The sequence below is a fragment of the Typha angustifolia genome, chromosome 8 (assembly GCF_048772165.1).
Source record: "Typha angustifolia cultivar Huaian chromosome 8, ASM4877216v1, whole genome shotgun sequence".
NCBI lineage: Eukaryota > Viridiplantae > Streptophyta > Magnoliopsida > Poales > Typhaceae > Typha > Typha angustifolia.
Window position 1 is genome coordinate 5,057,166 of NC_133246.1, and position 20,972 is coordinate 5,078,137.

The following is a 20,972-nucleotide window of genomic DNA, read 5'->3' on the forward strand; positions in this document are numbered from 1 at the left end:
TATATATATAAATAAATAAATTGGGATAGCGAGATCGAAGTCTCGCGGGAGTGATGGAATCGGAAGGTAACCGTTGGGAAAAACCCTAACCCTAGAATTGTTTCGCGCAATTATTTCTCTTTCGCTTTTGAGTTCGATTCGTGATCTCTCTCCGAATAAAGTTCGATGTTGTTAAAACGCCATGGATTTAGGGCACAGGGCGAATCCCGCGGCCATGCTCTCGGCCCTCGTGACCAAGAGGACGAAGCTCCAGGAGGAGCTGCGAAGCATCGAGAGGCAAGTACGTAAGTCCAATTGGTTGAACCATTCGCGTTCTTTCCTCGCAAAGTTCTGATTTTTTTTTTTTTTAATCTGAATCCTTCTAATTTGCAAATTTACTACTGGGTTCACGGTAGATTCTCTGCCCTAGTTTATTTATTTGGTTATATGGGAAGAGATGAAATTTAAATCCAACTTGCTTTACTTTATCGAGGATTCCATATTTAACTTGCAAGCAGTTGATTTACTTTGCCACTAGTAGTGGTCAGCTTGTTTCCGACTAATGAGCTAAACAATAATTGTATTGCTTAATTAAGACCTCATTTTTGGTACTTTTACTTATTTATTTATTTATTTATTATTTCTTCCTTCTGTTTGTATCAATGATTTCTGAAGCAAACTTCTTGGTGTAGGTTGAAAATCAACTTCAAGTTTTTAATAACCTGATGCAGGCATTGTGCATATTTGAAATATAGATTTGTTATAAGTTTCCTTGTGATATTTCCAAGGCAGACAACTAAATCAATCACTAACAAATAAGAAGTTCAGGAATGGATTAATGTGGTCTTTGTTGAATCTTGTCATTAATCAAGATTTTAGAAGTTAAAAACTTTATGTGAACTGGCAAATTGATTTTCTAAGAGATCCACATTAAGAAAGCTACATTACTTGATATATGTCTTGAGATAGAAAAGTTCCTTGACACCTTGACCTTCTCGATTTTCTTATTTGAAGATGACAAAATTGAGTCTGATGTTTCTTTTTTTTATCGCACACTTTTTTTAATGTAGTTATAGTTGGCTTTGGCTTTGTCAATTGCAAGATTTCTGGTTTATACTTTATAGTATGCTTTTGGACTATGTTTTACTCAGAAACTCTATTTTTGGCTGTCATTGGTTTGGTTATGTCTCCTGATGGTATGTACTAAAGACTCTTTGGATTTGTTTCTTGTCATTCGTTTGATTTTTACAGTACATATTACCTGTTCCTGAAAAAGAAAAGGGCAGATCACCATTAACTTATGGAAATAATACATGAGAAAAACTGTATCTGAATTTAGTTGTTTTCTGAAAGAGAATGAGAATGTTTTAACATGACCAATAAGTCATTTCTCTTTTTATTCCCAAGCTTGCTTATTTAACAGTCAATTAATAGTGAAGGCTTTTGGTTTTCATGTTAATGAGTAACGCTTTACATTTCATACTCTGTATGCCACAAGGTATATGACTTAGAGACCACCTATTTGCAAGAATCAAATCAGTTTGGGAGTGTACTGAAAGGTTTTGATGGATTTTTGTCGTCTTCAAAGAGCACTGCAAAGTGAGTTGCATCAATTGTCTTGAAGTTCTAACTATATTCTTCATTCTTGTTTCTCATTTTTATATGCGCCATATGCAACATGATCAAATTTTAGGAAGTTTGCCTTTATCCTTTCCAAGAGATAGCATATGGGCATTCATTACCTTCCTGGAATTTGCACGTCATACTGTTACTGTTTAAGATTTGAACCAACCGTTAGCCAAATATATTTTGCCAATATATGCTAATTTTAATTTTTCACTTCTATTTTCTGCGGTTTATTTTCTTTGGCAAGTAATATTGTCTACATATGTAGTAGATTGTGCCAGTCTGATTAAAACACCCTGACTACTAAAATCAGTTTTCTTTTCTTTCATTTTTCTAGTCTAGTCCATCTCAGTTTCAGGGATCCTGAATCTTTAGGGACCATCAATAAAATTTCAGATAATTATTGACTTATAATACCTTTCACATGATTCGAGTGTTCAGACTTTCGGATTATACAGTGAGTTGGCTAGTAGATTATAAAAGCAAAGCTTCACCTCTTATTGAAATTTCAAGCTAAAAATGGTTCCTTAAAACAAGGACCTACGGGAAACAGAAGGCCAATACTTAATTTTAGTAAAAGGATCAGACTTCTGGTCATTTCTTGGAATTCTAGTTGTGGATTCCAATGTGATAGATCTCTGGTAAGCATGCTGGACTGGCTGGCGAGAAACTTGTTGGCATTACCAGTAATATTCAGTAGGTAAGCTAAATGAGGACGTTATATCATGTTGGATGAAGTGAAGTTTTGCTGTCTGCTGCTGATTCTTTATTTGGCTGGCTTTCTTTGCATGGGCCACGAGCATCTCCATATGTACTATTATCCCAGAGACATGCTAGATGATAGATGAAAATATACATTCAACAGCTTTATGCATAATATGAGAATATCTTTCTACAAAACATATATTTGAGTCTTTGAACTTTTGCGGAAAACGGTTTCTGCATTAGTTACATAAATTATAAGCTAAATAGTGAGCAGTATATGGCTGATTACATATTAATATGAGAACTTCTATTTTCTCCATGTTTCCTTCGGAGTTTTTAAGTTGTAGAAGCAATAAGGAATTCATACTGAAATAGTTCTTGAGATGCATATTGATATACAACACCTTGATAATAGAAGCTTGCACAGATCTCATATTTAAATCTTGATAACATGTGATTTGCTGATCAAGTCTTCCATCTGCAAATTTCCCTTATACTCATTTGTAGTTTTCATTCTTATAGTTTCTTGTCCAGTCCCATAATGTTTCTGGCTGAGATGTATCATGCCTTTGGTTTTTCAAATAATATTGTGACACATAGTTCTTTAAACTTGTGCCTTCAGCCTGAAGCGCTCCAGGAAGTTTCAGCCTGATGATAGGCTTTTCTCTTTGTCCTCAGTTACCTCTCCAGCAGTATGTAACTACAACCATTTATTAAAATATGTTTAAAGTAGGCTAGTAAGCTTACTACTTATGTTTTGTTTGTGACCACTTGCTTTTGAGTTCACATATTTGTACTCAGTTATGTTGCTTCTTTCATTTACTATTTACTTATGTGTTTCTTCAAGTTGATGATGACAAGTATCTTACAGGATGCTTGGTCACATTACTTCTGGGTTGTCATTCTAGAAATTTTCATAGTAAAACTCATTAATTGACCACAACCTAATACTAATAGCTAGAAATACGTTCATTTTGAGGCTGTCATCTTTCGTTCATGAGATATTTCTCAAGTCCCACATACTACTACACTGACAGATTTTTTAAATAATAATTTCCTCTTCTATTTCCAGGTCGAAGAACATGTAGCTGGACGAGATGGTGAGTACTCATAGAAAGATAGAAGAGTTACGTTCCATCTGATCAAGAGTTTTGACTTGTATTTTTGTGTTATCTTTGCAGATGGAAGAGCTGAATATGGACCAGGTCGGTCAAAGGGAGGAAGCACTCCTGCAAATGGGCAGTAAGTTATTTGATCATTCTCCCAATTACTTATGTGGTTATAATGTATATGTTTGTCCGTTGGCTGAACAAGCAACAAGAGGTTCCTTTCTCCTTGTTGGTCTGTCAATGAATGGATTATAGAAGCTCTTATGTTACCTGAACAACTCTCTGTGCATGTGTGTGCGGTCCTCAGTGTACCTGTGTTGAATGTATGCTGAAATATTATCCTATCATCTATGATTATTTAGAAAGGTTTGCATATACTAGGGGGTTGAATTTATGACAATCTTTGAAGGGCATTATAGACTTTGTTGTCCTGGGTGCATTGTCTGTTTAGTTTCATAGTGTAGAAATAAATTCCACAATAATGATGGTATGTTTCACATCGTCCTCTGGGGAAGGAAGTGTGTTGCACTACCTATAGCCTGCAATGGATGATGTGATTCCCTTCATATTTGCATCTTGTCAACCTTCTAGGGTTTCATGTAATCATGCAGTGAGCATTGTGCTAATGAGAAGCCAACAACCGAAAGGGCACATAGCCTTATTATTGCTGAAGTTCAGTTACATTTTCAAATTTTCGGTTGCATTTATGCTTTCCTACTCAATCATAACCTTATTATTTATCTCTTTGATTTGTTATTTCACTGATTAATTATATTCAAAGGGCACATATGCAAATCTCTTTATTTCTGACATTCAGAGGAAAACCGAAAAAGGGCGGAAGAATTGCATTAAGGGAAGGGAAGAGAATCCGACAGAATGACCAAGAATTGGATGATGAAGATGATTTCTGAACCTAAGCCTATGATAATTTCTTGCGAGACTAATTTGCTGGCTTTGATTTGGCAATCCATGGTGGTCCAGAATCTGATCCTTTTGTTTCTTTTTTTCCTTTTCTTCATTTTTCTGATGTTCCTGTTGTATTTCTCGTTATAAAATTTCAAAGGATTAGATCATTCTAACAGACAGATTTGTGTGCAAACTCATCCGATAAGCTAATCTGATTATTGTATCAACTCTTTCATCTCAAGCAGATTTTTTGCATTGGGAAACTTCCAATGAAGTAATATCTTTCTTTTTTTTATTCTGTAAAATTGTCATTTTATAGCTTCTTTTACTAGTGATGCTAACTTGATGATCTAGAATGGCTCTACATGTATCACTGCTAGCATAAAAAGTTTAAAAAAAAAAAAAACTGTATAACCTACATATAGTTCTTAAAAGATTAATTGATGCAAGAATGACTGCTACAATATCTAGTGGTTATAATTCAAACTAGTATTTTTCCATATGATAGTAATGAATCCAATAATAGTATTAATTCCTAGTAGTATATCATTTCTTTTAGCTCACTTTGGTCTTTCAGTTGACAGTATTTTCTAAAATATTTATTCAAGGCATCCTACATTTTTGAGTCAGTTAACATCCTAAATATTTATTATCATGCTGAGTAACTTTAACCTAAGCAGTAGAGAATATTTCACTACTTTCAAAAATTAAGAATTGAGGTGGTAGGAGGAGTACCCTAAGAAGGGTAAGGGGAAGGCATGGTTTAGGATATATGGAGTTTAAGGGCTTGAACACTCAGCTTGTTCTAGATTGTCCTAAAAACATCCTTAGGCTGGCTTAGGGAAAGTCTGAGGGCTTTTTCAGCTTTGCAAAAAGGATGAGTCTTGGTCTGGGTGTAGGAGAGAGAGATTATAGCAGGTCGATTGAGCCTAACCTAACTTGACTCAAACTAGCCAATCAACTAAGACCCGGCCAAAATTAATTAAAATTAAGTTTGTATTGAACCTTAAATAGACACAACTCTTGCTGTATGCAAATAATATAACTAATGCGATAAGTAAATAATAGTGTCAATCGATCTATTATATTAGAACTCAATCTAGATCATATCATTCGAGCTCCTTGCTGAATATGCGGCATCTACCTATACTAGAGAAGCCCTTTTCGGTAAAATAGTTCCTAGTGTGAACCTTACTAAGTAGACTTGCTAGAGAAATATGTTCACTTTCTAGAAGAGCGTGATTCGCTAAAGACTATTCGTCCAGCGAAGTAAGGAGGAGAGTAGCAAGCGAGTGGGCGGAGGAGATTCTAGAAGGGATAACCTCCAATAATTTTGATCATCCACACTTAATGTTTTGGGAAGGAATTAAGAAATTCGAAGAGGGAGTCTCATCCATAGCCCTAGCCTTTTGGACATATCCTAGAGAGGACGTCGAAGAGGAGGAGACCTTATTGTGGAGAGGAGAGAATTGGCTACTCAAAGTGTCTTTTGGGGACTATTTGTCTATCTAAAAGCTAATCTAGCATCTAAGACTTGAGTTATAGGAAATCGCAACAAAGAAGGTCTCAACTGCCTTAAGAACACCTGTTTGTTTACATGGTCAAACATCCTAGAGGGGTAAGCTAAATCCTCTTCTTATAGTAGAGGCTCCTCACAACATCCTTCAAAGCAAATCTTGGGCGACGCCACCCTATCGTGAAAATCCAAAATTGAGGCTTCATCGTTTCCCTAGAAAGATCCTTTGGATAAATCAATGCAGGGGATTATCTAGGGATGAGAAGACTATTTTGACCATAATAATCCTAATTTGGTTAAAAGTGTTTTTGCCTTCCAAACTGTTAGCTATATTTTGTAATTATCGATGATAGGTTGCCAATCGAAAAGGCTAGTGAACAAACCCGAGGGGAAGTGCCTCGGATTGATAATCGGCCCACTGAGCGACAGAAGAGGTCTGACCTAAGAATCGCCAAAACAATAAATAGTAATTAAAAATATCGACTGAGGAATCAAAATGTAATTAACCCTTCAAAATTTTAGTCTAATGCAAAAACCTCGGAGCCAGCCGCCTTCCATTTGCACTTAAAACCCTCGTTCGAGCGAAGGAAAAAAAAAAATAAAACCCTCGCTCTCTTCCATCACACCCACCGCAAATGCGGCGCCTTGGCCGGAGCTACTCTGCCGCGACGGCGGGCGCCGCCGCCGCCACAGTGGCGTTCTCTATCAAGTCTTTAACCAACCGCGTCTACGCCGATGCGCCCTCTCTCTCCTCTTCCTCCTCCTCTTCTTCTTCATCGGGTGGTTTCGATCCCGAGTCTTTGGAAAGGGGCGCGAAGGCGTTGCGTGAGATCAATAGCTCTCCATATTCAAAGCAGGTATTTCTTTCTGTCCTTTTCCCATCTCGAATTTTCTTCATTTTGTTTTAAAGTCGTTTTTAATTCGTTTCTTGGATTTCTCTCAGGTGTTTGAGCTGATGAGGAAGCAGGAGGAGACGAGGCTGTCGGAGCTGGCGGCGGAGAAGGCCCAGTTTCTCGCTAACCAATCTCTTATTGAGATCGTGAGCATTTACTTGTAGAATAAATAAATAATTTCTAGTTGCGAGAATGAATTGGTTTCTTGGTTTAGAGGACACTTCTGCATTTCGGTATTGAAGGATTTCTTTTGGTTGATAATTACTTGAAAAATAGCTGTAAAAAGTCTGCATTTTTCTGAAGGGAGTAGGTGACAAATTTTTGTAGCAGTCCAGCATGTTACATAATATATATATATATATATATATTTTAGCATATGGTCATTATTTCACCATTGCTGTGCGATTGTGTGAATAGAACCATTAATGCCCGATACATGTTTTTCCAGCTGGAATTTTCTAGAAGTTGGCTGACAATTGTGAACCTCAGTATATGCTAGACCTATGATATCGATATAGACATTGTCTAGGAACGAAATATCTTGAGGTTGATAGATTATTGATCTCTTTTTTTTTCTATATATAAATCATGCCTTCTTAACTTAGAATCGAAAAAATTATAATGGAAATGATCAAATTTCAAATAGTTAAATGGTTATTCTTTCTAATGATGCTGAGTAATTGTAGAGATAATCTCGGCAGCAGGATAAATGAGGTTCCTCTATTTCCATGAATATGTGCATAAGGCAGTAACAAGAGTGGATAGTTCTGTGAGAGTTCATCTTGTTTGCCTTAGTCAAGATTATTTTAGCATACAAACTGCCTGCTCTCACAATTTATAATTCAATTATTTTGATTTTCCATTGACATGCTTAACTTAGTAACAAGTATTGGCTCACTAATTTACTTAGCTATTGAAGTTTAGTCTGTAACCTGTCTTGATGACTGTTCCTCTTATTTGTTGCTCTCTTGGTTTCCTATTATAACACGAAGTTAGCTTGGTTTCTATATGATTTTATCTAGAACTGTAGTTAACAATTTTTATTATGGGTCACTACTTGATGTTAGGCTGAATTACAGACTTACAGTCTATCCCTATGTGCAAGTTGCAACTATTAGTGAGCCGTTAATAGAGATGTGGAAAGACTTAATTACCTCTATAAATTATAGTCTAATTTGAAGATGGTAGAGTTAGTTTGATCATTTACTAACTTTCTTATAATGGAAAATATTAGTGCTAATGGACCACATTAATTCCAACATTTGCATCAGTAGTTTTCGAAAATATAATAATTACAACTTGGCATGGATCATAGGAACCTAAATGCTTAACTTTGAAGTACAAGGGGGTAAGTTGAAATTGGGCCAAATTATAGGGAGTAAACTACATTTTTCCTTGATGTTATCCTCAAGTTCCCTTACTTTAGATTAAGAATAGAAAGTACTTTCATTACAGTCAGATATGTAAGAATGGAAATCATATATGCTCCTATGTATTTCTTTCCTCCATATTTAATTACACTAACTAGTTATCTCTTCACCTTGTAGACCAGCAGCCCACTTGATTTTTTTATCAGCATCTGTACATGAGTAATTTCTTAGTTGCAAATGATACTTGACATGAGAATTTTTTAAGTGGTACTTGCTCACCTTAGTTGAAGTATTGAACACTTCTGATATATTGGTACCTGTATATCACTGTAATTAGCCACACTTATCAAACTTGTCTATGTAATACTACATTGATGAAGCATACAATTTTCCGGGAGAATCTTATCCCTATATTGATGCTCTGCCATGATCTCGTTGTTAATCATTAATTTCATCCTTGAGGTTTCTGTCACTATAGTAGGTTTGTGTAGAGTGAAGAAATTTTGGGGCTCATAGATAGTTGTTTTTTGGGCAAAAATCATCTCATAATTGTTTGGTGCAATTATATCATTGTATACAAAATTGACTTTTGGTAGGTATAAGAAATTGTGTCATTTGTTTATATTTGTGTAATTTGTCGTTGGCAGGAAAAGCAGCGTAAACTGGCTGAAGAACAAAGAAATCTTGTCCAACAGCAAGCACAAGCTAAGGCACAAATGGCTCGCTATGAAGATGAATTAGCCAGAAAAAGGATGCAGGTTTACTGTTTGAACATTTTCTTATTTCTAAGTTTAGTAGAGTATTGTAGTGAATTCTTCTAATGTTTATTAGCTTTTAGAATTTTATTTTGGCTAGCTTCAAATTTTGATTCAGTGATTTCCATTTTGTTAATATCAACATTTCATGTACTGTCAATTTCCAGGCGGAACATGAAGTTCAGAGGCGGCAGAATGCAGAACTTGTTAGGATGCAAGAGGAATCTTCTGTAAGAAAGGAACAAGCTAGGCGTGCTACTGAAGAGCAAATTCAGGCACAACAACGGCAAACTGAGAAAGAGAGAGCTGAAATAGAGCGTGAAACAATCAGAGTTAAAGCTATGGCAGAGGCTGAGGGTCGTGCTCTTGAAGCAAAATTGACAGAAGAACAAAACAGGAGAATGCTTCTGGAACGCATGAGTGGCGAGAAAGAAAAGTGGCTTGCTGCAATAAATGCAACTTTTAACCACATAGAAGGTGTTCTTCTGAGGTTATCATGGTTAAATATCTTACTTTCTTATTTTACTAAAAAAAAAATTTCTTTTGTAAAGAGTTTGATTTATCTGTGCCTTTATCTCTTTTATTTATAGGTTGTATTAGTAGTCTCAGATTTAGTAGAAAATTTTCTTTTTTGGTTATATAATTCGATTTAATTTGCATGCTGATCTCGGACCCTCTTTTTGAATTTATAGGTGGTTTGAGAATGTTGCTAACTGATCGAAGTAAATTAATTATGTCTGTTGGAGGAGTTACTGCACTGGCTGCCGGTGTTTACACTACTAGGTCTATTCAGAACATTGTATTGCTGTTCTCTTTTTTTGAATTTGGATATCTCCTTACATTATGAAAACTATCAGATCTTTATGCCTTTGTTTATTGTCAATTTTCATGAGATAAAAAAATCCTTGTTATATTTGGTTATTTTTGTTTACAGGGAAGGTGCTAGGGTAATGTGGGGTTACATTAACCGAATATTGGGGCAGCCTTCGTTGATTCGCGAATCATCAATAGATAAATTTCCATGGTCAGGATTTGCTTCACGGATTAGAAACAAGGGTAGATCATCCAGCTCAACATCTGGAATGGTGCCATCCTCAGAAAGTACGACTAGCTTTGAGAATGTTATTCTTCACCCATCACTGAAAAGGAGAATTGAGCAACTTGCACGAGCAACGGAGAACACCAAGTCTCATGATGCACCATTCCGCAACATGCTGTTTTATGGACCTCCAGGAACTGGAAAGACTTTAGTGGCAAAGGAGATGGCTAAAAAATCGGTATATTTAATATTCTTTACCACTTCTTTTAATTTTCCTTCAACTTTCTTATGCAGTTTTTCTAATTTTTATTTTGTGAGTAGGCAGCAGGCATCGATTGGCAATGAGTGGCCTGCTTCGAAGTACTGACATACTTGATATGTCCTGTTGCTTAAGCAATATTATTAAAAACCTTATTCCATCGAGATTAGTTCGTTATGATTTATGACGCACATGAAAATAGTTCAGAGTTACAGAACCTCCTTACTTGATCATAAATCATAAAGCCTACTTATTTCAGATAAAATAGTTATGGACTTTTCTCTCTGTTTTTGATTAATTGATATTCAAGCTCCTAACTTTGACATTGAAGAATAGAGTGTGAACTTAAGGTTCCGTTTGACAAAGTGGGATGGGGAGGGGGTTATCCGGGATAAACCTCTTTTGATCCCAGAAATCGGTGTCCAATGAGTGCTAAAGTGTTAGGATAAAAGAGGAGATAAATAGGGTTCTTCGGTTAATCTTATCCAGGTTTTGGTTGGAATAAAAAAGAGGTTATCTCACTAATAACCAACTTACTCTTGGTAATATATTGAAATGACAATCTTTATCTCAATTTAGATTTAGGTACTCACATTGTGATGTGATTATTACATACTTTGTAATATATTAAAATATGTATATAGTAAAAATGTTTGATATGGAATGTTCATCCATGATGCTATTTGTGATAGTATTTATATGTGTAAATTATGGCACCAAGAATTCTAAAATTAATCATGAGAAGAGAAGATAATATAATAGTTGTAGAATAAAATTATAATTTATATTTAATTTTAAACCTCTTTTCCATCTTTCTCAAAAAAAATCTATTTACATTAAACTAAGAAAAGGCAATAAGATCAGTTTGATCTCTTATCCCAACTTTACAACCAACACCATTCTTATTACATATTTTTATCTAACAATTATCCCAATTTTTCCAACTAAACACCCCTAAAGAAATTAGGATAAAAACTACTTTTATCCAGAGATAAGTCCTCTTTTTGTCCCTGTACGGATATTTCTTTATCCCGTGCGAACATGCCCTAAAGGAAGTCTCTTAAGTTAATCCTTTTCTTTTACTCCTATTATAAATATTATAGGGTGAGCAGACCATACCGTTGGTGAAAAATGGAAGTTTTAGTACAGGCACACATATGTTGTTACATGCTGATTGGTTCATGTTACAGGGCCTTGATTATGCAATGATGACAGGAGGGGATGTTGTGCCTTTGGGGACACAGGCTGTTACCAAGATTCATCAGATATTTGATTGGGCTAAGAAATCTAGAAAAGGTTTACTGCTTTTCATCGACGAGGCTGATGCATTCTTATGCGAGTAAGTTGGCATCTGACATGTCTAACATATCACTTATTTTTACTTAAATTATACTGCTAATTTACTTGAGATTTTCTAGATGAGAGTACTGAGGTTTAGCCATTCCTGACAGTAATAGTCTAGCTTGATAGCATAGATCATTTACTAGTTCATGCTGATAATCATGCGTCAAGTATGTTTTTAGAAATGCAGATATCAGAATTATGGGAATATTTTTTTTATCAGACAAAGCAGCACATTGAGTCTTAAATTTGTTGACGCAATAGGTTTCTTCTTCTAGAAGTGTGTTATTCTTATTAGTGATGTATAATCTAGTTACATAAGCATCTTAGTTCCTTATAGTCAAGCATGAAAAAATGCCAGCATCTGCAATATGATAAAGGTGGCATGTGTGTCTTACAAAGCATATGGAATCATCAGCCTTCTGTCCTATAATAAAGATGCCAAGGCCAACTAAGGATTTCCATGGCACTGCTCATGCTGTGCTGATGCATGGCCTGACCTTCCATGCTGCAAGGCATGGCTCCACACCCTCGAGATGCTACAGGTGATCCACTGCTGCAGATTGCCTGTGGCAGTGTTTATCCTTGGGAGCACCAAATCCATGACCTGAGCTACATTAATTGGCCTAAATTCCTTTTCCAAACCGTTTTTCTAGTTAGGTTTTGAGAAGTTAGAGTTCATTACGCATTTGCTCGGAAATATATATATTCTTGTAATTACCATAAAGTCACTGTTGTGTACCATCAAACCTTATCTTTTGCATGAATTGTGTTCAGGTTACTTTACTCTTTGGTTAACCAACAGTTAAAATGTGAAAATATTTAAAGTTAGGGGGAAAAATACCTTTAGTATTTTTCTCTTATACTCTTAAAGTATGGATAGAGTCGGTACTCCTGGACTCATAACGTATTTTGTCCTTTTGTATTAAATAGTTTATATTATAGTTGTAGTTTATCAAGGAGTCCAAACATACCAAAAGAAAAAGAAGGGTTCTGAGAGTAAACATGCAGTCATAATTTTGAAGAGGTATATAAGCAAATAAAGGACTTTAAAGCTCATGAGACTGCCTTCTCTTGAATTATGTTGGGGTCAGCATTCAATGCATGGCAAGAGTACACTTGCATCTTTGCAAGATCGTTCTGCATCTAAGTAATCATTATATTCATTGCATATAATGTTTTTTTGTAGTTCCTACTTGTAGGTGTAGTCTTAATGCTGACATTTTCTGCATTGGATATTTCTGCAGTTGTGCTGCTACAAGTCATTAGATTGATTCTACATGATTTTTGCTTTTCCTTAAGTACAGTAATAAATATTCTCATTATGCCTTCTAATGTTTCCTGCTAGCTGCCATTTTCTAGTAAGCTGTTTCATAACATAACCTGTTTTATTCTGTACTTCATATGTTGAGCTTGATGTTTTTCTCCCAAATGATCAGGCGCAACAGCACTCACATGAGTGAAGCTCAGCGGAGTGCTCTAAATGCACTACTCTTTCGAACAGGTGATCAATCAAGGGACATAGTTCTTGTCCTCGCAACAAACAGGCCAGGTGACCTTGATGCTGCTGTAACAGACCGCATAGATGAAGTGATTGAGTTTCCACTCCCTGGTGAAGAGGAGCGTTTCAAGCTGCTCAGACTATACTTGAACCGATATATTTCACAAGAACAAAATGATGAATCCTTATGGAGTACATTATTTAAGAGGAAGCAACAGAAGATAGTTGTTAAGGATGTTACGGAAGACCTGCTTAGAGAGGCTGCACGGAAGACAGAAGGCTTCTCCGGTAGAGAAATTGCTAAACTGATGGCTAGTATTCAAGCAGCTGTTTACGGCCATCCAGACTGCACATTGGATTCCCAGCTTTTCAGAGAAATAGTTGATTACAAAATAGCTGAGCATTATCAGCGCATCAAGCTCTCTGCTGAGTCTACTAATTGAGAGCCATGTAATTTTCTGTTGTAGCACAAATACAGATTGGCATTTTTGGAAGCAAAAATTTTTCTCGTCGACTCTGCCCAGCAGAAGCTCGTCGTAATGACATTATGGTTTAGAAAAAGCATAGAAATCAATTACTTTGATACATTATGTTATCACAGATTCAATGTCAAGAAAGGATGGCTTTCAAATTTCAACCAAACCGTAGCTGTATGGAGAGAGAGAGAGAGTGAGATGGTCATCACAAAGTATCAGGCTTTCTTCTGATTGCTTTTGGTACACAGTTTCCTTTTCTTGCACCAAAGACTTTCTGAGTGTAGATGAGCTATCTACTGGTGATATAAGTGCATTTTGTTGGACTCCTCTATTCAGTGATTAAGATTAATAGACATCTGGCCTGTCATTGTGCTCAAGATATTTTCATTTTAAGTACAGAATGAGAAGCTTGTGGTTTAGATGTATATTGATTGCTCTCTACTCTTTAAGAGTTGTCTTGTTTCATGACTATGCCAGAGGTGCTTGATGTATCTTGACCAGAGCTTTGGCCAATCCAGCTGAGTAGAAGATGCATATTTCTCCTGTTTGTGCATTGTTCTTGTGAAATGACTATAGCTTGTATTTGCCAGCAATGCCCAATCTGTGGCATCAATCCCTCTTTCTTGCTTGCTCAAATTGCTCACAAGATTAACATCTGTTACAGGCTTATGGGTCCTCTTCTTTGCGTGCAATACCTAGCTTTCGAGTATTGGAATCCTATTTGCAAGAGGATTTTGAAGGAGGTATAAAAGACTGGATAGAAAATATATCAAGCTAACAGCAGCAAATTATCTATCCCTGCCCTCCAATTCAGCAAACTGTTCATAGAGACATTTAACAATAAACTTCTTCTTTCATTGTATGCTTTTTGAAAGCATCAATAATAGCAAATAACGGAATACAATTCTTATGAATACATTCAATACCAAATAATTTCAATGAAAGTAAATACTGATAGATGGCCATGGAAAGACATACATTGACGAATGTAATTAGATGAAAATAAATAACACATCGATACAATATTGTCATGATAATATGATGTTAATTTGCATCTTCGGCATTAACGGAGGCAAGGAACTTCTTGAGGACACGGTTGTAGGCGCAAGGGCGCTCGACGTGAAGAAGATGGCCGGCGTTGGGTATGCTTTCCAGTGTGGCCTTCTCTCCCAGTTGCCTGAAAATGAATCCAAGTTTGATTTGTCAATTCTTATTTACATCAAAGATAAAAATTTCCTTGAGTACATCTTTACATTACTTTTTAAGGGTTCATTGTGCTGTTGGTTGTTCTTAAAAAATTGTTTGATATCTTAATTAAAGATGCAACAAGGGGAATTTTTTACATGGTCTACTGATTGAAAACTTATATCAACAGAGAAACTTCTTCCATTTGCATGAATAGTTCATGGGCAATATAACACAAGCAGTGAGAAAGAGGAATATCTTTGGATAGGAGTCATACTCTTTCATCTTCTTAGCAAGCTCTAAGTTGAATATGCTGTCCTTCTCTCCCCAAAGAAGCAGTATCCTCTGCAAACAAAATAAGATGCATTAAGTTTTGAAAAATATTCTACTAAATAACAATTCAAAACATCAATATCTATAGCCACATGTATATATTGGATTAATTTGTGATGATAATGGATGAGATATAAGACTTCTTTCAGTGATAATAGCTCAACAAAGTCTTTACCATACAATCCTATGAAAAAAAAATGGCATAACCAAAGAAATTTGTTGGCATATTTCACATCGTCAACCATCTTCTTCTCTACTTCAGCTTGTTGAGGAGATATAATATAATATGGTGATTGAATTAAAGTATCATAACTTCTCTCTCTCTCTCTCTCTATAGCATCACAATAGAAATAAGTATCAACAATAACAACATAGCCATCCTTATCAACTGCAAAAAATAAATGAATAAATCTCAAGAGCAGTTGCCAGATTGCGGTTTAAATTACATATATTTGCTTAAAGAATTTGTGTTCTCTTTTCACGAGACACATATAGGAGCACTTCATAAGTAAATCAACTAATAGTTTTTTTTGGCTTACGATGATGAAAGTTTGATAAACTAACTCTCTCTCTCTCTCTTAAAAAATCTAATCAAAATGATCGACAACCAGGTAGATTTTTCGAATCCAAGAGGTCTATACATAATGCCTTCACGAGAAAGATTTAATCAACTCATATAATTTAATGCGATCCTTTAATTTTCGTGCTGGCTATAATACCTGCTGGAAAACAGGGATCTTGGCGTCTGTGTTGCTGATCACCAATCCCTCCAGCAGCTCCCTCCTCTCCTTCCTGTGCACAAACATTATCTGCCAAGAAAAAAAGAAATCCACAATTTCAAACTATAATCGTTACCGGAAAAATCATTTCAATATTCGGTCAGTAAAATCTAACTAATAACGATTAAAACTGAAGTTAGATTGTAAGAAAGACCATTTAATCTTTATATAAGTTTGTCGTTTCAAATGGATCGACCAAGAAGAAAAGGAAAAAAAAGAAAAGAAAAGTTGACACTCACCTCGAGATAGTCCTTGTAGAGCCTGTTGGGGAACCACATCTTCTTGTGCATGGAAATGGAGAGGAGGGCCTTAAGCCGGTCGACGGTCTCCGGCAACAACAACTCCGACGACGAGGACACCCCGAGGCCCGCCAGGCTCGCCTCGTTGATCGAGTCGGTCATGGTGATCACCGACCCGGACACGACCAGCGACCGCACCAGGTCGGGCCGCGCCTCCGCCATCTTGAACGCCACCATCCCGCCGTAGCTGAACCCCACCACGTCGCACCGCGACACCCCGAGCTTCCCGAGCCCCTTGGCCACCGACATCGCCTGGAAGTCCGGCGACCGGTCGGCATTCTCGGTGGTGGACTGGCCGAAGAAGAAGAGGTCCGGGATGTAGACGTCGTACTTGGTGACGAGGACGCCGAACTGGAACTGCCACGTCACGATGCCCTCCGCCGCGAACCCGTGGATGAGGAGCAGGGCCGGCTTGCTCTTCTTCTTCTTCTTCTTCTTCTTCTCCTCCTCCTCGCTCTCGTTAACCTCATGAGGAGTGTCTGAGGAATTCGGTGCGATCTTCTTGTTACTGGCGAGGTGGTGTTTTGGGACCCAGAAGTGCATCATGTTGCCTGGCTCCACCTCAATGAGGAGCGGCCGTAGACCTGCCATCTTTACTAGGCCATGCAACAGTGGCTTCTGGGCTTCTACAAAGTTCACCATCTCCTCCTCCTCCTCTCCTCCTCCTCCTCCTCCTCCTTCTTCTTCTTCCTCTTCCTCTTCCTCTTCCTCTTCTTCTTCTTCTGTAGCTCTCTAGTGCAGCTTGGGGTGGTATATATTGATAGGTTGAATGGATCCTAGAACGGCACGCAAACTGGAGAATAAAGTTAATTATGTAGGAATATAGATGGGCTTCTCAACGGTGAGACCTAACTATCTCAGGGGGGTTAGTGGCCTAATCCTGTCGTTTCCTTGGATGGGTGCAACTAACCTCTCTAACAAATAAATTGACTTCTTTGTCAAATAAAAACAATTAGTTGACCTGTAGGATCAAATTCTTGGGCCCAATTCCAAGCCTGGGAGTAAGCCCAATCCATTCCGAGCCCAACCCAGTGGCTGGACAAAGAGCTACTACTGTTGTTGTTCAACTTCAACATTGAGAAACTCTCTGTTAGAAGTTACAACTGCCAAAATTAGAGAAAGGAAATGGTTAATCCCAGAACTTGAAAGATCTATAGAACCACTTTTATTCTACACATTATCTAGCAGAGAATCTGGGTGGGCTGGTGATGGTAGTGCGACTATTATTTTGGAGGGGACCTTTGGATTCTTTTCTTCTTTTTTTCCCCATATCCTTATTATGTGTTTAAAGCCCACCTGCATCAGTGTGCCAATTGTCTAGATAATCTGAAGAGATCTCATAACTTTTTCTCTACTCTTTGGGTCTCTTATGTGCCTTCTGCTTTACTAGATATATTATATATAGTGATATAAGAGTTTTGATGTCTCTTTAGCGTTAGATTTACCTCAATCTAACTAATTTAAACTTTTTCTCGAAAAATAATTCTCTAACATCAAGTAGCAGGGTTATGTTTTGATGACCAAAAAGAGACTTATATTGTATGAGTATTTCTAGATTTGAATCCCGACAACATCAATTTAATTATGACATAATAAATTCCCTTCTCCCTTGAGTATCCAAGAAAATATATCCAAGTGCTGAGCTAGAATTCCACCAAAGGAGGAGCCCATTAGACTTTTCTTATGCAATCATTTAAAATGGAAGAGATTTTAAAGTTTAGGAGAGCCATGGGTCCTCTTGGATATATGTCAGTATATGTCACTCTACTGTTCAACATCACTTGCAGTCCCTAAGTGATTCTTTCCTAATGAAGTTGCTTAAAGGGCTAAATCCTTGTACAACAATACCTACCAATACAAGCAAGGATCATAATCCATAGGAAATCAATCAGGATTGCAATCAGCTAGACAAGGGAGAGATAGAACTCTGTAAGCCAATGCCAAAGGTTTCCCTTCAGAGAAATAGTTTGCAAAAGTCTCTTTCAACTAGTACCAAGATATACATATGAGCATGACACCTTGGTTGAAATTATTCTTTTGCTTGCTTCACATTCTAAGCCTTAAAAAAAAAAATTAAAAAAAAAAAAAAAAAAAAAAAAAAAAATAAACCAACAATATTACATTGGTGAAGATGCATGTCTTCCTGTAGGATTCATTGAATGCATCTTTCCTTCAAAACGGTGAAAAAATATACAGACGATTAACAAAGATGAAAGGATGCGGAATTTATCCGCACTTGATTAGCTTCTCTATAACAGTGGAAGAAAGCAGAAACATTTGATAGAGTACAGTGAATAATATCCAGCCATCTTTTATCCCTACATCCAAATTAAGTCCACAAAATATCACTATTAAACCAAATGAGATGTGTACTAAGAACTCCAGAGGAGACATGCCCACAGTAGTAAGCAAGAGATGAAAGCCTAGTAGACATTGACACTTCTTGATATATACATGTAAATATGAAAGTCTTAGGTGCAGCAAATTTGAACACTATATTGGTTTGATGGGCTATCATATAGCTAGCTCATGGGACCAATTGCTCCTCATGTGTTTGGGGGCCAACCTAGCTTACCCGGCAAAGCAAAGAAAAATTTCATACTAAGCCATGCTCATGCTCATGCTCATGCTCGTGCTCATGTTTGTTGCTAAGTGAGTTGAGGAAGTCACTAGACAAAAAGTTCACAAGATGCAATGTATCTATCTATTTTAGACCTTTCTCTTGTAGATTCACTTGGATTTGGAGGCAACACCTTCTTTTGATTTCAAATTATGACATCACAATGAGCTATGCAAATAGATGCATTTGGCATATTATATTCTTTTAGAATTGTACATTGAATTTAAGTGTATATTTTCTTTTTTATGTATATCTTTCTAAAATATCTTATTTACGTGCGTGCATGCCTGCCTCTTATTTTTAATATAGATATCTCATAAACTAACTAATTATTAAAATTTCATCAAAGTAATTACTTAATGATATAAATATCTTTATTCTTATTTACACGCATTTCTTTTGGTTAAAAATATTTATATTTTTTGTTCACTCGTTAAATTACTAAGATTCTAATTTTCATCGATCACAAATTAACTTACAAGAATATCCATGCGAAAAATTATGAGATTCAAAAGGAATACATGGAGATATGAAACTTTGAAAGATATCCACACAAATAAAGAATCATAGAGAGGGTATAAGTAGCAAAAAATAAAAATAAAAACCTAGAACTAAATCACTATTTCAAATATAAGAAGCCATGTATCTTATTAGACCTTTTCTTCTATAGATTCACTTGGATTTGGGGGCAACCTTCTTTTGATTTCAATGTATCTTATGACTTCATAGTGAGAAATGGCAGTAGATGTAGTTGATCTACTTCATATTCTTTGGAGTTGTACATGGAAATAAATCACTATTTCAAATATAAGTAGCACTAGATTGGGAAATGGCGTGCAAGCCATTAATTGCTCCTTATCCTATTAATTAAGGTTTAAGGTCAAGTGGATGAAGCAAGAAGTTGGAAGTTACACTATGTGAGTAGTCTGTCTTTGACGAAAGAGTCATTAAAGTCTTTTTCCATCTTACTCCCTAATTATTAGTACGACCCTAATTAAGATTTGGCACCATGAAATCTATACTCCCATATTGGATTTTATTAGATTAAGTGGCAAACAATATGTTTTAGGATCAAGATATGTGTAACAATTTAACAACACATGATAATATATATATATTTTTTTTATCAAGAATAGTTTTTGGGGTGAAAAATCAAAATAATTTTGAGCTTTTTGAATTGGATTGTACTACAAAGTGACAAAAAAAAATTTGGATGATTCTGTATATCCAAAGGAAAAAAATCTAAAACCTAAAACAAAACAAAATAAAAAAAATTATTAAAAGACAGAAATATCTTTCTACTTGTAATAATACTTCGGTGGATTAATATCTCTTTCTTTTCTTCCCTCTAAAAAATAAAGATATAAAGATCACAAATTTAGCATATGTGAGTCACATAACAACCTATGAACAACAAGAGTAATATAAGAGAGATTTGAGAAGTTTTCAATAGTTTAGGTGGGTTGTGTGTAATAAAAAAGTTTATATGTTAAAATGACTAAGAGTTTAGGCGGTCTAAGTGAAGTTACCCCTAAAAAAGGTTTATTAAAAAGATTCAGCGAACCCACACAAAGACTACTAAATAAAGTGGGCACCAATAATACAGACCAAAAGCATAACTACAAACAATAATATAAAGTCTAAGAAGCCGACCATGTAAAAGAAGCGAAATAAATTTTCGCATCAAGAGCTAACCAAGCATTAGTCTCCCTAAAAATATGAGAGATACTAGATGACCTAAAAATTTTCGACACAACAAGCCAGTCCAAAATGTGGTATCATAGTCCATGATGAGAAGATTTTTGCGATTTCATTACATTTAATTTTTTATTTACAATAATAAATTCTAGTGCGCACCAAATATATAACTTACATACTCTATTATAATAAAATATGCATCTACCTACAGTAATATATATATATACTCAATTTTGTATTTTAAATAAAAAAATCAAATGTAATTAAATTGCAAAAGTCGCCATGACATACTTAAAAATTCTCTCTCTATATTATTATTATTATTATTATTATTATTATTATTATTATTATTATTATTTATCATCCTCCTCAAACATCGTGAGCCTGCTTGTCTTGGTGAGTTCAAGTCGTGCAAGCGACAACGAGAAGTTTGGCGTACACCAAAGGGATGGCACTGGAAGTTCATGCATAGAAACTAGAAACTAGAAACTACTAATTCTAAGACAGTTGGCCACAATACCCACAATGTGGGGGCCATGAGCCCCATTCCTATGTCAGAAGCCCAGATGAATAACTAACCTAG

General features: G+C 36.0%; 3 protein-coding genes across 4 annotated transcripts; 2 read left to right on the forward strand and 1 right to left on the reverse strand.

Annotated features, from left to right (window-relative positions):
* LOC140766133 (uncharacterized) lies at positions 1-4,616 on the forward strand. Of its 2 annotated transcripts, XM_073105574.1 has the most exons (7): positions 1-66; positions 192-280; positions 1,478-1,578; positions 2,933-3,002; positions 3,383-3,410; positions 3,492-3,552; positions 4,237-4,616. In XM_073105574.1, the coding sequence occupies exons 1-7, from the start codon at positions 54-56 to the stop codon at positions 4,328-4,330; spliced, it is 456 nt and encodes a 151-aa protein (XP_072961675.1). In that variant the 5' UTR covers positions 1-53; the 3' UTR covers positions 4,331-4,616. The 2 variants fall into 2 exon arrangements, with proteins under 2 accessions (XP_072961675.1, XP_072961676.1); XM_073105575.1 differs by lacking the exon at positions 1-66 and having other exon boundaries at positions 182-280.
* Positions 4,617-6,372: 1,756 nt separating this feature from the next.
* LOC140764774 (uncharacterized) lies at positions 6,373-13,591 on the forward strand. The gene is made up of 8 exons (XM_073103521.1): positions 6,373-6,698; positions 6,785-6,880; positions 8,752-8,862; positions 9,027-9,336; positions 9,552-9,642; positions 9,794-10,136; positions 11,348-11,496; positions 12,938-13,591. Exons 1-8 carry the CDS (start codon positions 6,477-6,479, stop codon positions 13,440-13,442), a joined length of 1,827 nt encoding a protein of 608 aa, XP_072959622.1. The 5' UTR covers positions 6,373-6,476; the 3' UTR covers positions 13,443-13,591.
* Positions 13,592-14,308: 717 nt separating this feature from the next.
* Positions 14,309-16,784, reverse strand: LOC140764775 (uncharacterized). The gene is made up of 4 exons (XM_073103522.1): positions 16,012-16,784; positions 15,713-15,802; positions 14,938-15,005; positions 14,309-14,652 (listed from the first exon to the last, which is right to left on the reverse strand). The coding sequence occupies exons 1-4, from the start codon at positions 16,711-16,713 to the stop codon at positions 14,520-14,522; spliced, it is 993 nt and encodes a 330-aa protein (XP_072959623.1). The 5' UTR covers positions 16,714-16,784; the 3' UTR covers positions 14,309-14,519.
* Positions 16,785-20,972: the final 4,188 nt, after the last annotated feature.

What these genes read in the sequence shown, in the direction of transcription:
- LOC140764775 (XM_073103522.1), bottom strand. Translation starts at nt 16,713, where the DNA reads ATGGTGAACTTTGTAGAAGCCCAGAAGCCACTGTTGCATGGCCTAGTA. An exon ending in TCTACAAGGACTATCTCGAG is followed by an intron (nt 15,803 to 16,011) that starts GTGAGTGTCAAC and finishes TTTTCTTGGCAG; the next exon opens with ATAATGTTTGTGCACAGGAA. An exon ending in AGATCCCTGTTTTCCAGCAG is followed by an intron (nt 15,006 to 15,712) that starts GTATTATAGCCA and finishes TTTTGTTTGCAG; the next exon opens with AGGATACTGCTTCTTTGGGG.
- LOC140764774 (XM_073103521.1), top strand. Translation starts at nt 6,477, where the DNA reads ATGCGGCGCCTTGGCCGGAGCTACTCTGCCGCGACGGCGGGCGCCGCC. An exon ending in AACTTTTAACCACATAGAAG is followed by an intron (nt 9,337 to 9,551) that starts GTGTTCTTCTGA and finishes TTGAATTTATAG; the next exon opens with GTGGTTTGAGAATGTTGCTA. An exon ending in AGGAGATGGCTAAAAAATCG is followed by an intron (nt 10,137 to 11,347) that starts GTATATTTAATA and finishes TTCATGTTACAG; the next exon opens with GGCCTTGATTATGCAATGAT.
- LOC140766133 (XM_073105574.1), top strand. An exon ending in TGCGAAGCATCGAGAGGCAA is followed by an intron (nt 281 to 1,477) that starts GTACGTAAGTCC and finishes GTATGCCACAAG; the next exon opens with GTATATGACTTAGAGACCAC. An exon ending in AGCACTCCTGCAAATGGGCA is followed by an intron (nt 3,553 to 4,236) that starts GTAAGTTATTTG and finishes TCTGACATTCAG; the next exon opens with AGGAAAACCGAAAAAGGGCG.